The 12,920-nt window shown below is 42.9% G+C and overlaps 1 protein-coding gene across 1 annotated transcript; it reads right to left on the bottom strand.

The window, feature by feature from the left end:
- Window positions 1-259: 259 nt before the first annotated feature.
- On the bottom strand, window positions 260-12,053 carry GPR26 (G protein-coupled receptor 26). Its single transcript, XM_029962025.1, has 3 exons — window positions 11,386-12,053; window positions 6,561-6,674; window positions 260-567 (listed from the first exon to the last, which is right to left on the bottom strand). Exons 1-3 carry the CDS (start codon window positions 12,051-12,053, stop codon window positions 336-338), a joined length of 1,014 nt encoding a protein of 337 aa, XP_029817885.1. The 3' UTR covers window positions 260-335.
- Between the last annotated feature and the right edge of the window lie 867 nt (window positions 12,054-12,920).

Consider the following 12,920-nt stretch of genomic DNA (forward strand, 5'->3'; position numbering starts at 1 on the left):
AGTTTGCTCCCATTCCTTTCATGAGCCCTTCTGCTGAGGACTAGCTTTTTATCTATGGATGCAACTGCTGATGGAAATCAATGGGAGATTTGTATTTATGAAGCCTGCAGGACCACAGATCAATAGTGCTCTTCCAGTCAGAGGCAGGAGGTCCAAAGCAGCCTGACTCCCTAAGGGGTTAGCGTGGGCTGCTGGAGGGACATGGGCTGGCACTGACCCTGTCCATCACTGCCTCCCAAAACCTGGACAGCTGAGGAGAGCTACTAGGGATAGGCCATTGAGTTTTGTTCCACATGTATCATGTTTTATGTCTTTTAGGTCCCATACCAGGCTCCTCACTCGTTCAGCTGCGATATATTCGGGTTGTGCGACTCGCTCGTGAGGGCGGAGGAGTTGATGGAGCTCCTCTTGAGGATCTTGTTTATGATGTCCTTCCACGTCTTCTTGTACTGATGCCGGAGCAAAGAGTACACAAAAGGGTCTGAAACAGCTTTGCTGTAAGCCAAGCACTTGGAAATGATTCCCCAGTGGGAACTGATGTGGACCACGGAGGATAATTCAACAAGTCTGTGGAAAGAGGGAGGTAGAAAGAGTGAACATTCACATTAAAAACCCAGAGCAACAGCACAACTGAAAGACATTAACCCTCCCCCAAACCCCTCAAGTTATTCCTGGGCAATCACAGCAAACCAAAAAGGAAGACATACTCATGAAAACGTGAATGTTGTCCTCCTCTTATGAATTTTTGAGACTGCAAATGCAAACTTGAGGTCTGTTGGCCAAAGTGCTACTGCTTGATCTCATGGAATTCTTATTTCTCTTCCATTATCAATCTGAAAATCCAGCATCTAGTCTGAATTTGTGGTTCGAGGTCCCCTTGAGGACATCTGGGAAACCAGTCACTAGTGCTATCCAGCTTTCTATCCAACTCCTAGAGAGAGTTCAGTGCTTTTAAACAGTTTGCCTGAGTTGCAGAAGCACACTAGGAAGGAAAATCCATCATCAAGAGATGGTATATTATATCTTGAATTTAAAAACTGAACAGCTTAAAGGCCAAGTATATACATTTGCAACAAATCTAGCAAGACAAAACTTATAAATTATTAGGGGAGGGAAGAGTTTCATATACTCCTCGTACCTAAAGGAGCACAGAGAGTTCACTGTGTGCCCAGGGGGAGTATTTCTGACAGTGAAATATTGATAACTCCCCATGTCTTTGAGCAAGACCAAAGGGCAGTTCTATTCAATATGCCTCTGTAGCTGTTAGAAACTATTGATTTTCATAGAGGACAAAACAACCACGTGTGCTGCTAGAGAGCCCCACCAGGCCATGGCAAACAAGATCTTTGCTGAAACTGTCTTCAGCAGCAGATGTTCTTAAAACTGGAAAATACTTCAATTACTCATGTTTATTCAGACAAAGCACCATTTCCAAGGAGCATTCTGAAGCGTGGTTCCTGCAGCAGCAATGACAATAATGTTGGCACTTTTTAGAGATGAGAATTTTTTTTTCCCTCAGTCATTTTATTCTCGTTCCATAAACTTTCGCTACATTGTGTTGTTTAAAATAATGCTGGCAGATGGCACAGTCCAGTCATTTAAGCATGAAAGTGGGACTAAGGAGCCTTATTTGTTACAGCACTGTGACCTTCTGTCTCTCTCCGTTTGCCCAAGCTGCAAAGCTCCATGGCAGAAGCTCTGTCTCTTCCTGGATGTGTGTGCTGGGCTCAGCAGCTCTGAGGTCCCAAAGAACCTCAGATCTCAGATTCTGCCCCATTCCTCTCTCCTTTCATCTCAGCTAAACAAATGTTATTATTTCCACCTCCCCTTCTAACTCGTGACCATTACTTTTCTTACAAAGTAGAATGAGGACTGAGACATAATTATCATCAAGTCCAGCTGCTGGGTGGTCTCATCTGGTGTATTCTCTCTTGTTTAATAAAATGGAGCCTATGACATCCAAATGAATGTGTTCTAAAATGAGAACTGACAATTTGGAAATTAGTCAACTCCTGAGTCATATTTACATTGTAATCTACCATGATCCATCCTTCTTGTTGTTCTCCACTCCATTTATTTGATGCCTACTTCACATTTTGAATTTCATCATGTTGAATTTCATCTGGATGATTCATTTTTACTGAATGCTTTACAGATGTGAATTTGATTATGTTTAATTAAATTCAGTGGATGCCTTGAATAACCAAAATGTGACAGATTTGTGTCTGAGGCTCTGTCAATCAGTTCTATGAAACATTAACAAGCTCCATTTAAAGCACATCAGATAGACACTTCAGGGTTGCAAGCCTAGACTTGCTAATTTTACCTTCATTGACTGATCAAATGAAAAGCCTACACTTTTATTAAAAAGACTTTAAATATTTTCTTTGATTGACTTCTGTAAGTTTCCTTGACATTTACACATTTTTCAATTTTCATGTGTTATTTTTTATAGTAAATTACATTTGCAGTTATCAAGCAACAAACATAGAAATGCAGCCAAAACCCAAGCTATGCATTTCCATTTCATGTACAATTAAATGTCAGCCTTTCAAGGCATATCAAATATTTTATTGCCTTTGAAAGGCTTTGTTTCTCATTTACGAGGGAAATTATATGCATAGCTTCAGTTTTCATGAAATGTTTCGGCCAAAAAGAAGACATTTTCAGTGAAGGAATATTAATATTTCAGTGATACCTGTAAATTAAATTTTACAGCATCAGCTACATAATTCCCTATCTCTCTTTCATAAGCCACTCTTCTACTGTTGGATCTTCAAAACCTTTTTATTTCAGAGCTATAAGCTCTTTTGCTGTAATACCTTGTTCACATTTTAGAAACTTCAGTTCTGCAGAGTGTGTCGTGTCACGTGGTTATCCAATTGTTTTGTTTCACTTTGGGTAAACAAATGAGAATGGGATGTTGAAGAGTATGACCTTGATCTCTATGCACACAATACTGGAAATCCTTTATTTACATGTGCAGTTAATCACTACACTAATATATATTTACTGAACCTGTGTACACCCAGATGGAAGGCTGAATAAATGACAACATCTCTGTCGAGCATTGCTTAAACCTGGGCTTTAACTGAGTTATGGAAACAAGTCGAAATGTCTTGCTGTTCAGAAGTGAAAGAAAACTGGCACTGAAGGCTGGAGCTGGTAGATGATGCAGCTCTTACTAGAAGAAATTCAACACCTTCCCCAGGAATATGAGCTCTTTGAGGTAACATTTCTGTTTGTGCCTAATTCTGATTTTTTTTTCCCCCATACAATTCCCATGGTACCAGAATTATACATTGTTTTTTATTTTGGTGTTAACCATTTGAATAAGCTGATCATCCCTGGAAGTGTCCAAGGCCACGTTGGACAGGGCTCGGAGCAACCTGGGCTAGTGGAAGGTGTCCCTGCCCATGGCAGGGGGTGGAATGAGATGGTCTTTAAGGCCCCTTCCAACCCAAAACATTCTATTATTCTATGATCAGTTTTATCTTGATGTTCATCTGAACTTATTTTCACTTTATTGCCTGATGGACTGAATCCTTTCTGTGATGACTTGCTGAATAAAAAGCCCTATTTTAATAACTTCTTCTCTGTACAAAAATGGCATCACAGTCATCCTTAGCAGATTTATCCTCAGCCAGCTTTGCCTCTTAAGTAGTGCATACATGGCAACCAGAGAGGTTCTGTAAGGAAGCAGAGTTTGGGACTTGTAGTTAGACCTGCAAATCTTGCAAACCATTGCTTTCAGTCATAACTGTTCCCCAGAGCTGCAGGAATCATTTGCCAGCAGCACAGGGGTATAAGGAGAGCAAACAGGATTGTCTGGCTCATACCAAAAGCTCCCATTTTTCCACATGGAGACTAGAAGGCCACTTCAAATACGTTAACCTATGATTGCCTAGGAAATTCATGCATTTATATGCATAAATAGGCAAGAATACAAGTTGCAGAGGAATTCTGAACTTCTTGTCTCCCAGGCAGGATCTGCATATGCAGAGGGCAAGCAATCAGTTTAGAAACAGAGTTTATTTACCACTTGTCCCCCAGAGATGATACAAGAGAATTTTAATCTTCTTCTGCCTGTTCCGTCATCCTCCTATTTAACCTGAGGGCTTGGGTCTATGAACTTCTGTCTGATATTACTTCAGGATTTTTAATTTAAGGCCAATTTCCTCACACATTGACAGCACTTATTAACTTACATGAACAAAGTTCTGTATTTCAGTATAAAATGCCTGGAGTTGGAAATGAATATTAGAAACTGGTAAGACTTATCTTCATTTTTCTTATGAAAAAGATCCTTGGAGAAAAGAGGCTTGGAACAATGTTATTTAATTGCATAATGTTAAATATAGCAAAAGAAGAGATGTGTACTCATAGAAGAACCAAGAAACAAGCTATGCCTAGAAATATATAATATGGGGTAATACATCTGTCATACTGATGGAGTGGAAACACTGAATCAAGAAGAATCAGATTCTACTGATACACTACTTAAGGTCATCTCTTGAACTAGTTAGGATGATGCTTACTTCATAAAAGTGCCTAATCAGATTTTTACCTTAATGTGGTCTGAAAAACTCTGGTTTATCCAGAGAGGCATTTACCTGTCTGGGATTATAAGCACAACTCCTTTGCTGGTTCATGGAACTTCTAGTGACACCTGTTTATTTTTAGTGTTGAAACAGAAAGATGTTATAGCAAAACCTTGTGATTTGCTGCTTTCAGCCTCCAATTCAGGGAGTACTGAAGAGTATGTTTAATTTAAGTGTATTGCTGATTAGAGCTGACTGATTAAATGAGAGGCTGAGCAACACACTCCCTCCTCTGCCTGCTGTTCCCTGCCTTGAACTGGGATTGATTGCCTCTCTCCTGTAAATGCAAAGCGCTGGACACAGCCCAGAAAATACTACTTGCTTGCAAAATTAAACTCAAAAGTCTCCTTATCCCCTTGACTTCAAGACCCTCAGCCCCATGTGCGAGGCAGAGGGAAGCACAGTGATGTGTGTCCATGCAAGTGTGTCCAGCAAGGTCTCTCAAGCAGCTGAAGAGGGAATTCCCCTTGGCATGCTGTGCTCTGTTCCCCCTAGCCATGTCAGAACTGAAAAGACCAGGCATGTGAGAGACTTCAACACCCCTGATACACCTGGCCAGGTCCCAGGGTGCATCTTCGTGCATTCAGGACACTGCATTTTGACTCTTCTCATCATCACTGTCTTTTATGGATCTTGTGTGGGCTAAAGAGAGGAGGCTCAGGATTTTTCTAACCCTTCTTCTGTATCTTAAGGCCACTGGGACACAACCTGGGACACCACAGGGGGAGGAGGAGGCAGGGAGGTGGTGCCTGAATGCTGAGCTGAGATGCACAAAAATACTTGTGACAGTTCAAGTTAGAGCTCTTGGGACTGAGCCACCAGCTATTGTGTGACTGTGGTGATTTTCATTAAGATCAGACACTCAACATAAAATAAAAAATAACCATTTGCAACGAGATAAATAGTTTAATGTCTTATAGCTTGAGATCTAAGGCTAAATGTTCATAATTACAAATCCCTTTATACCATTTAACTATGCGGCTTGGAATGGTGTCTTGTGACCACTAACTGAAAGGGAAGGTGATTCTAGTTACTTTTATTTTCTAATTCTAAAAAATCAGGACACTATACTGAAATGGAAAAACTCGGCGTTTACTCCATGTCCATGTCCACTCTTAATCCAGATTTTTCAGTGATTTTTTTATGTTAGATCTGAGTTTAACTGAAGTCAGCCCCGCTCATTTCTACTTAATAGTATTGGAATAGGAGACACTTTAAAAATATTTTCTTTTCTTTCTCTGTTCTGCATAGCAGCATCTCAGTTTTTCCAGTCTTTTAATAAGGAATGCAAGCTATAAATTTCCTTCAACAGCTAGATAACATTTTTCTGGATACAGTCACTTTCTAATACTTTATATTTCATAGGAGTAATTTAGTGTTTCCCACGGGAGCCATTTCCAAAGATAAGCTAGTAGATAGATAGACATCTGATCATAAATCACAGGCAATTTTTTTGTTATGAGCCAGCACAGCTTTGATATTTGATGTTTATGACTAATAAACTCTATCCAGTCAGAAAAAACTATGGTTTAAGTCTTGGGACCCTGTTCTCACCTCAGCTGGATCTTGTTGACCAAATTTTTACAGTCTGACCTATTCAGGCAAGTGTCTTCCCCTGAACCAGGGAGGCAGTCCAGGCAGTAGGTGACTACTTGACCCCCCAAAAAGTCTGCAAAATTGTTTGGGCTGACTTTCTAAATCATTCCCATGTGACCAGCACACTGGCTGGGCTGTCTGAGCAGAGTCTGATCAGAATCCTGCATCAGGATTGAACTGGATAAGCACTATGACATTTCACATCATTTGTTAGCTCAGCAAATGCAATCTCTGTTATAGGATTGGAAACAGTACATCAAACTTTCACAGGAAACAGAATAATTTTGTGGCTCAGAGGGCCCTACTTCTCTGAGTTGCAATTGCATCTCAGGAGCCTTTTCCAGGATGTAGGTTCACACTTACCTTGTAATTACATAAGGTGCAAAACAAAGTATGAAGGTACCAATAAAGGTACTTATTTTCTTTGTTGCTCGCTGCCTCCGCCTCTTTTGCTCTTCCAGACAACGCTCTCTCACGCTGTGTGACATTCAACACAGACAAGAACATGAATCATAATATCAGGTAACAGGTTTTAATGGCTTTACTTATGGAATGATGGAAAACAATCTTTCCAGTATCTGTTATGATCACGTAAGCCAATACCAGGTGCACTGCATTTCTGTGGGACAATATCAAGCATTAATGCATTGTCTGACCATCTTACCCTCCAAAAGCAGTTACTGAGAAATGCAGGATTGTGTATTTATGTGCACACACCCCCATTGTATCAATTGATCTATAGTCATATTGGTGGAAGTCAGCCTTGAAGTCAGTTGGCAGGTCCTTTTTGAATTACTCTAAGCAGTATTTGCAGACCAGAGTTTGCCTCATGATATTGAGAGATTTGGAAAATATCCATTTTGGGATGGGCAGCATGCTGCTTCTCTAGAAACAGCAGTTCCAAGACCACTACCTTAGGGAGGAGAAACTTCCCAGCAAGATAAGAAATAAACCACAAAAAAATCATAATGGGAAAACACATGCTCTGGACTTTCAGATTGCTCCAATACTGGAGCAATCACTGTATCCCATAGCCATGAACTGGGTGTCCATAAATATTCCATCAGCCTGTGCAGCTTCGTGCTGCTGCCATGCTGAATGTTTTGCAAAGCTGAGAATTGTATAATAAATCCACAACACTGTGATGTCCTTACTTCTCACCTCAAACCAGCCCTGTTTCCAGCTAAACAGACGCAAATTAGTCCCACCCCGTGTTTCTTCCTTGGACTAGAGCTTGTTCTTTTGGTTTCCTGTTGGTGGTCTCAGCAGGCCACCAGGGAGCTGCTAACTCCTTTGGTGTGTCAGCAAGGTGGTGGGACCATGGGGTTGAGGCCTTGCTATCACTGCAAAAAATCTCCTTCGAAACCAGCACATTTTCTTGTCAAGAGAGTTATTAATGTGAAATCTCATCCTCTTCCTTTACCTGGTTGAGTGACTCCTGTGCTCGCTGTGCTTTGTGAGGGAAGGGGACGAGTTACTGCCTGCTCTAGGCAGGTGGATTGGATGGGTTGTATGTCCCAGAGTGCCAGGATCATCTGTACCTGAATAAATCCCTTTGGAAAGGGCAAAATCAAAGCCAGACTGCCATCCTGAATGCTCTCTATGCACATTATGGTGCCATGTGTTGACTCACTGCACAGATCTCGTGGTGATGCAATTCAGGCAAACTGAAGGGACTGGACCATGTCCCGTGTCTACACATATAATTTGTAAAAACTGCTTGGCATTGGCCTCTCTTTTTTATTGTAACTTTGTAATTGATGACTCGCTCTCAGGCTCCACACTCTCATGTGTTCGTAGCTGAGGCTTAGGGCCATACACTCACATTATTTGCTGTATCTGCAAATGTTTTATCATCATCTAAACACATGTTATGTCCTGAGGATCTCACTGTGCATTGGTGATCTCTGTGGTAATGAGTTCTTATGTTGCCTTTCCACTGTGTAAAAGAAAATGTGTTTCCTTTGTTCCATTCTATGTTTGGTCTTACATTGCCAGTCCCCAGAACAGCTATCATGACATGGTGAAATAAATACTGGAGGAAAAGTTTGTTCTCCTTGAAGTGACAAATCATCTTTCTCTCAAAGAGCGTGCCACATCTAAAAGCATTGCATGTTCTGTGCCTGAGTTATTTACAGCTAGAAATGACAGCTGAGAAGAAAAAGAAAATCCACATTTTCAAGGGAACCTGTGGTCTTTCAATTCTGCAAGAGATGGAGAACTTGGAGTATTTTTAAGTGCAGACAGATTATCTTGGAGGTTCAACAGCTTCATTTAAGACCTGTGTTATTTAATTCATAGTATCCCAAGGCCACAGAAATATGGGAAAGTGTATCTCCAAAGCAGGTTCAGTTAGGGTGTTCTAAGGGTGGAGAGGGTGTGTATTTTTTGTCTCTAACAGTTTCCCCAGTTACATCTTTTCCTTACTGGCACATACCAAGCTGTCTCTGACTCCTGTAGCTCACACGCGACTGTCCTGATACACTTAATCCAATTTCTTTTGTTCAGCCTTTCCAGATGTAGCCAATAAATACCACAGCACAGATGAAGGTATTTTATCTCACTCCTTCATATAGACAATGTACAGACGAGTATTTTGCTCTTGCACACACTTCCATGCACTAAGATAAGAACACATATGCAAGTTCCAGTAGTGACACCAGTAACAGAATGGGATTATTGACTAAGCTTTCATTAAAGATTTTGCTATCCTGGAAAATCTAAGTTATATCCCCTTGAAGGGATATATTTATTTTAAATAAAGTTTATGAGATACTGGACCTTAAGATGTGCAGAGCTGGATACACCAAAAAGATTGTGGAGATAATTTGAGCAAAGAAATACACGGGCTAAACACTTAAGTGTAGTTTTGCCCAAATCTCTCACAATTCCTAAGATATTTTGGTCTTAAGAACAAAGTCAAGAAAAAGCAAGATCCACTAGAAATGCCTAAGCTAACTTGAAAGAACATGTGCCCTAAACATTCACATGAATTTGTATGGTATTTAGAGGTTTCCTTTGTACTCATCTTGAATGATCTTCAGGAGGTCACTCGTGTCTTTCTAAGTCACAGGTAATGAAGCCATCTGTCATAATGCCTGTCACTAGATCCCCTTGTGGGTGGATTCTGAATCATAGGAAGCAGAAAATTGTCTGTACACATTTCTCAGCGTTGAAACTAGACCCTGGGAAGAGCTGGAGGAGTCAGGGTAGTCTAAGCTGGGATTGCAAACTTTGTTCTCTCGTGTGAGTTCTCCCAGCATCCATATCCACGGTGTCAGGTACACACTGAAATTGCCTGTATGTACACACTAATATAAGGCAAACGATGCCTTTGTTGTGTCAGAGCTTCATGAGCATCACTGACTGCTCCAGGAGAGCTGCAGCCTCTGTGCAGCTCTCACAGGAGGGGAGGTGACCTGAGAGCTGGCCCTTTCAGCAGCAGGAGCTGTCGCCGGTAAGGCAGCACCTCCACAGGTCAAATCAGCCACCAATTCTGTAACCTAGAAAAGAAGCTCAAACTCTCCTTTCTTAGAGAGAAGCATTAGAATAACCTGATGTGAGAGGTAAGAGTTGTTGGTACAGGTTACTCACAGCAAAGTGCCTGTACAACTCTGTCTCCTCTGAAGAAAGGAAGCATCCTTCCCACAGCCCCACTGAATCCATTCCTCCGTGAGATGATTAGAAAATGCACAAAGAGCCTCAAATTAACCTAGACCATACAAAATGCAGAGGAGGAGAAATAACATTGAGACTTTTGCCCTTTTTCTAAACTTTGCTGTGCAGTCCAGACATACTTGAGGCATTAGGCAAAACAAATGCTGTTTCAAACAGCCCCAGAGGGTTTATGGCACTGTCCTGGGAGTAACCACCACATGTCTTGGTGCAGGAACTGAGACAGTCGAGGCACAGTTTATCAACCAGACAGCACATAGGACAGAAGGGTGTTTTTTCCTCAATTTGACTTAGTGAATAAGGGAAGATTTATACCTGTATTTCTCAAGAACAGCAGCAAGCCTTGCCCAAAGTTCTGCTCTGCATTCTTGATCAAGAGACAGCTCAAAGAGATTAAGTGGAGAATTTTGAGCAAATGCTTCTGTTCTTCTAACAGTGCGCTGTCCTGCCCTGATTCTTTCAGACTTATTTGCCTTAGCCTCAGGAATCCCCAAAACTTGACCTGTTTTTGACGACAGCCACATGTGCTCTGAGCCCTGCAGCTCTGCTCCTGGCTGGCTGCAAATGGAGAGAGCCGGTGTTTGCCTCCAGCTTGTGGGGCACAGGGGAGCAAGGGAGGTCAGATGGGATGTCTGGCATGGGACTGCCCTCTCTACTTTCCTGTCTTCCAGGCAGACCTCTCCCCTCATATCAGACACCAAGCCTGCATCCCTTCCAGATCCATACATTGCCTATTCATGCAAGATTTATAACGTAATCCCTGATGTGACTTTTGCTCAGCATCCCAGCACACATTCCTTCAAGCCCACTATCCTTCCAGCCCCTGGAGGCTCTTCTCCTCCTGTGTCTATGCACGGGGGGCTTGCCTAAAGTCTCTCATCTGAAATGTACTTTATGCATCCCTTTTTTGTCGTATTAACACTGCTGCTGAATTCTCTCTTACTTAAATTTAAATATAGGCATTCAAGCGCATGCATTTTGCAGATGTTATTCCCTTAGGATTCTGCCTTCAGGAATGATAAAGTTAGAGAGAGCACAGCAGTAGGGAAACTGCTGAGCAAAGGAGCTGCAGGCAGCGCCCAGCTTCCCTTCCAAACTCCAACTGAAGGGACAGGTGCAGCCTCCTCCCTCAGGAATCCAGCAACGTTTTTGGCTGACAGTGCCAAAAATGCAAACCTATCAGCCACTAAATCCACCTTCAGAGACAAAGGGCAGGGATGTGATCACTGTCTCAAAGGGAAGTGCATTCTCAGCTAAAACCTTCCCTTTCTTTGCCCTCCCTCCCAAAACAAGTCTTTAAGCCTAACAAACAGAAAATGAGTTCTATAATCAGAGAAATAAACCCAAGTAAAAAGAAACACGCAGAATAGAAACCATCAGGGCGAATGGTTGTTTTTAGCCCTCCCCATCCCTTGCTCTGATACAGATCAGACTGTTTTAACATAACACTGAATCCCCTCCTCACTTCTCCTGCTGTGAATAGTCCCACTTGCTGAACACGAAGGCACCTTACCTGGGATGGATGTCCACAAGCAGCACCAGGGTCTGCATAGTGATCACGTCAATCCGCTTACAGTGAAACCGTGCCACCTTCAGCACTTTTAGATATGTGAAACACAGGATTATAAGAGAGAGGAGGAAGCTGAGAGCGTGAAAGACCCCAGTGAAAATCATAAACTGTGTCCTGTCTTCTGGTCTCTTGTTGTACAGGGTGCAGGAGGCATAGAGATGATGGAAACCCACCCAGGAGAGAGAAGCTGCCACTATCGGGAAGGACACCGAGTGCAACCACGTGTAGCTCAGTATGAGAGCAGCATCTCTGTACCTCATTTTGGAGTGATAACTTAGAGGGAAGACCACAGCGATCCACCTGTCAATGCTCAAAGCTGCCATGCTCAACATGGAATTCGTGGTGAGAAAAGTCTCCAGGAAGCCCACAGCTTGGCAGATCGGATCTCCTCCTGGTTGACTCTTGTAAATGATCCCGGCCAAGGTCAGGGGCATGCTGGAAACAGCCATCAACAGGTTGCAGAAGGTGAGGTTGAGGATGAACAATCCCGGGACCTGCTTGCGGATGTCGGCGCTGTACAGGAAGCACAGCAGCACCAGCACGTTGGCCAGCAGGGCCACGAGCATCAGCACCACCACCACGAAAGCCAGGATCAGCTCCCAGATGCTCATGGTGCGTCCAGTCACAGGAGAGACATCTCCGAAACTGCGCCGCGCCGGCACCGGGGGAACATGGTGCGAGGTGCGCCCGCCTCGCCCTCCTCCCCAGCCTGCTCGCTCCCTCGCATGCCCTCCGTGTTTTTAGAGGAGCTGCAGTTTTCTCCTCCAACCTCCCCCTCCTCGCTGCTCCCTTCCACGTCAACGCTTTCTGAGACGTGCACAAAAGCACTGGGAATGCCCATCAAACTGCGAGGAGGGCTTAAAAAATATCAGCAGGACTGAACCACTGTCTCCATTCGGTCCATTTGAAGGAGAGCACGTTATTCTGAGAAACTGCTCTCCTGAGATCCCTAATTATCAGTCCCAAGCTTGCAAGCAATTCACCGAGTGAATTGTTCTCTCTTTCTGCCTTGCTTTCTGTCTCTCTCTCTCTCTCTCTCTTCCTCTCCCCTCCCCGTCTCCTCCAACCCTCACTCCCTCCCAGGCTGAATGTAACCTGCTTTTTATGATCACAGATAAAAACCCCATTAATGGATTAAAGCATGCACACTGCTGGTGATTCGCAAACGTGATTATGTCATCCCTGCTCCACAACCCCTCCCCTTCTCCTTGCGACTGTGCCCAGACTTTCCTCAAGAGAAATCCCATGCTTTCATTTAATTGATTTAGCCATTAATTTGCAAACAGCCCTGTAACTGAATTCCTACACTCCAGTGTGTTTCCTACATTTCTGTGCATCACTTGCAGTGTTGCTGCTTGCTCTCAGCCAGAGCAGGGACTTTCTTTTCTCTTCACTAGCTGTGCTTAAAGAGATGTGGAAAAAATGGATATATTCTGCTACTTCTCTGGAGCTGTCATTAGGCAACAGGAATAGTTTTC

The sequence above is a fragment of the Manacus vitellinus genome, unplaced genomic scaffold, assembly GCF_001715985.3.
Source record: "Manacus vitellinus isolate BGI_N305 unplaced genomic scaffold, ASM171598v3 scaffold_40_pilon, whole genome shotgun sequence".
NCBI classification, from domain to species: domain Eukaryota; kingdom Metazoa; phylum Chordata; class Aves; order Passeriformes; family Pipridae; genus Manacus; species Manacus vitellinus.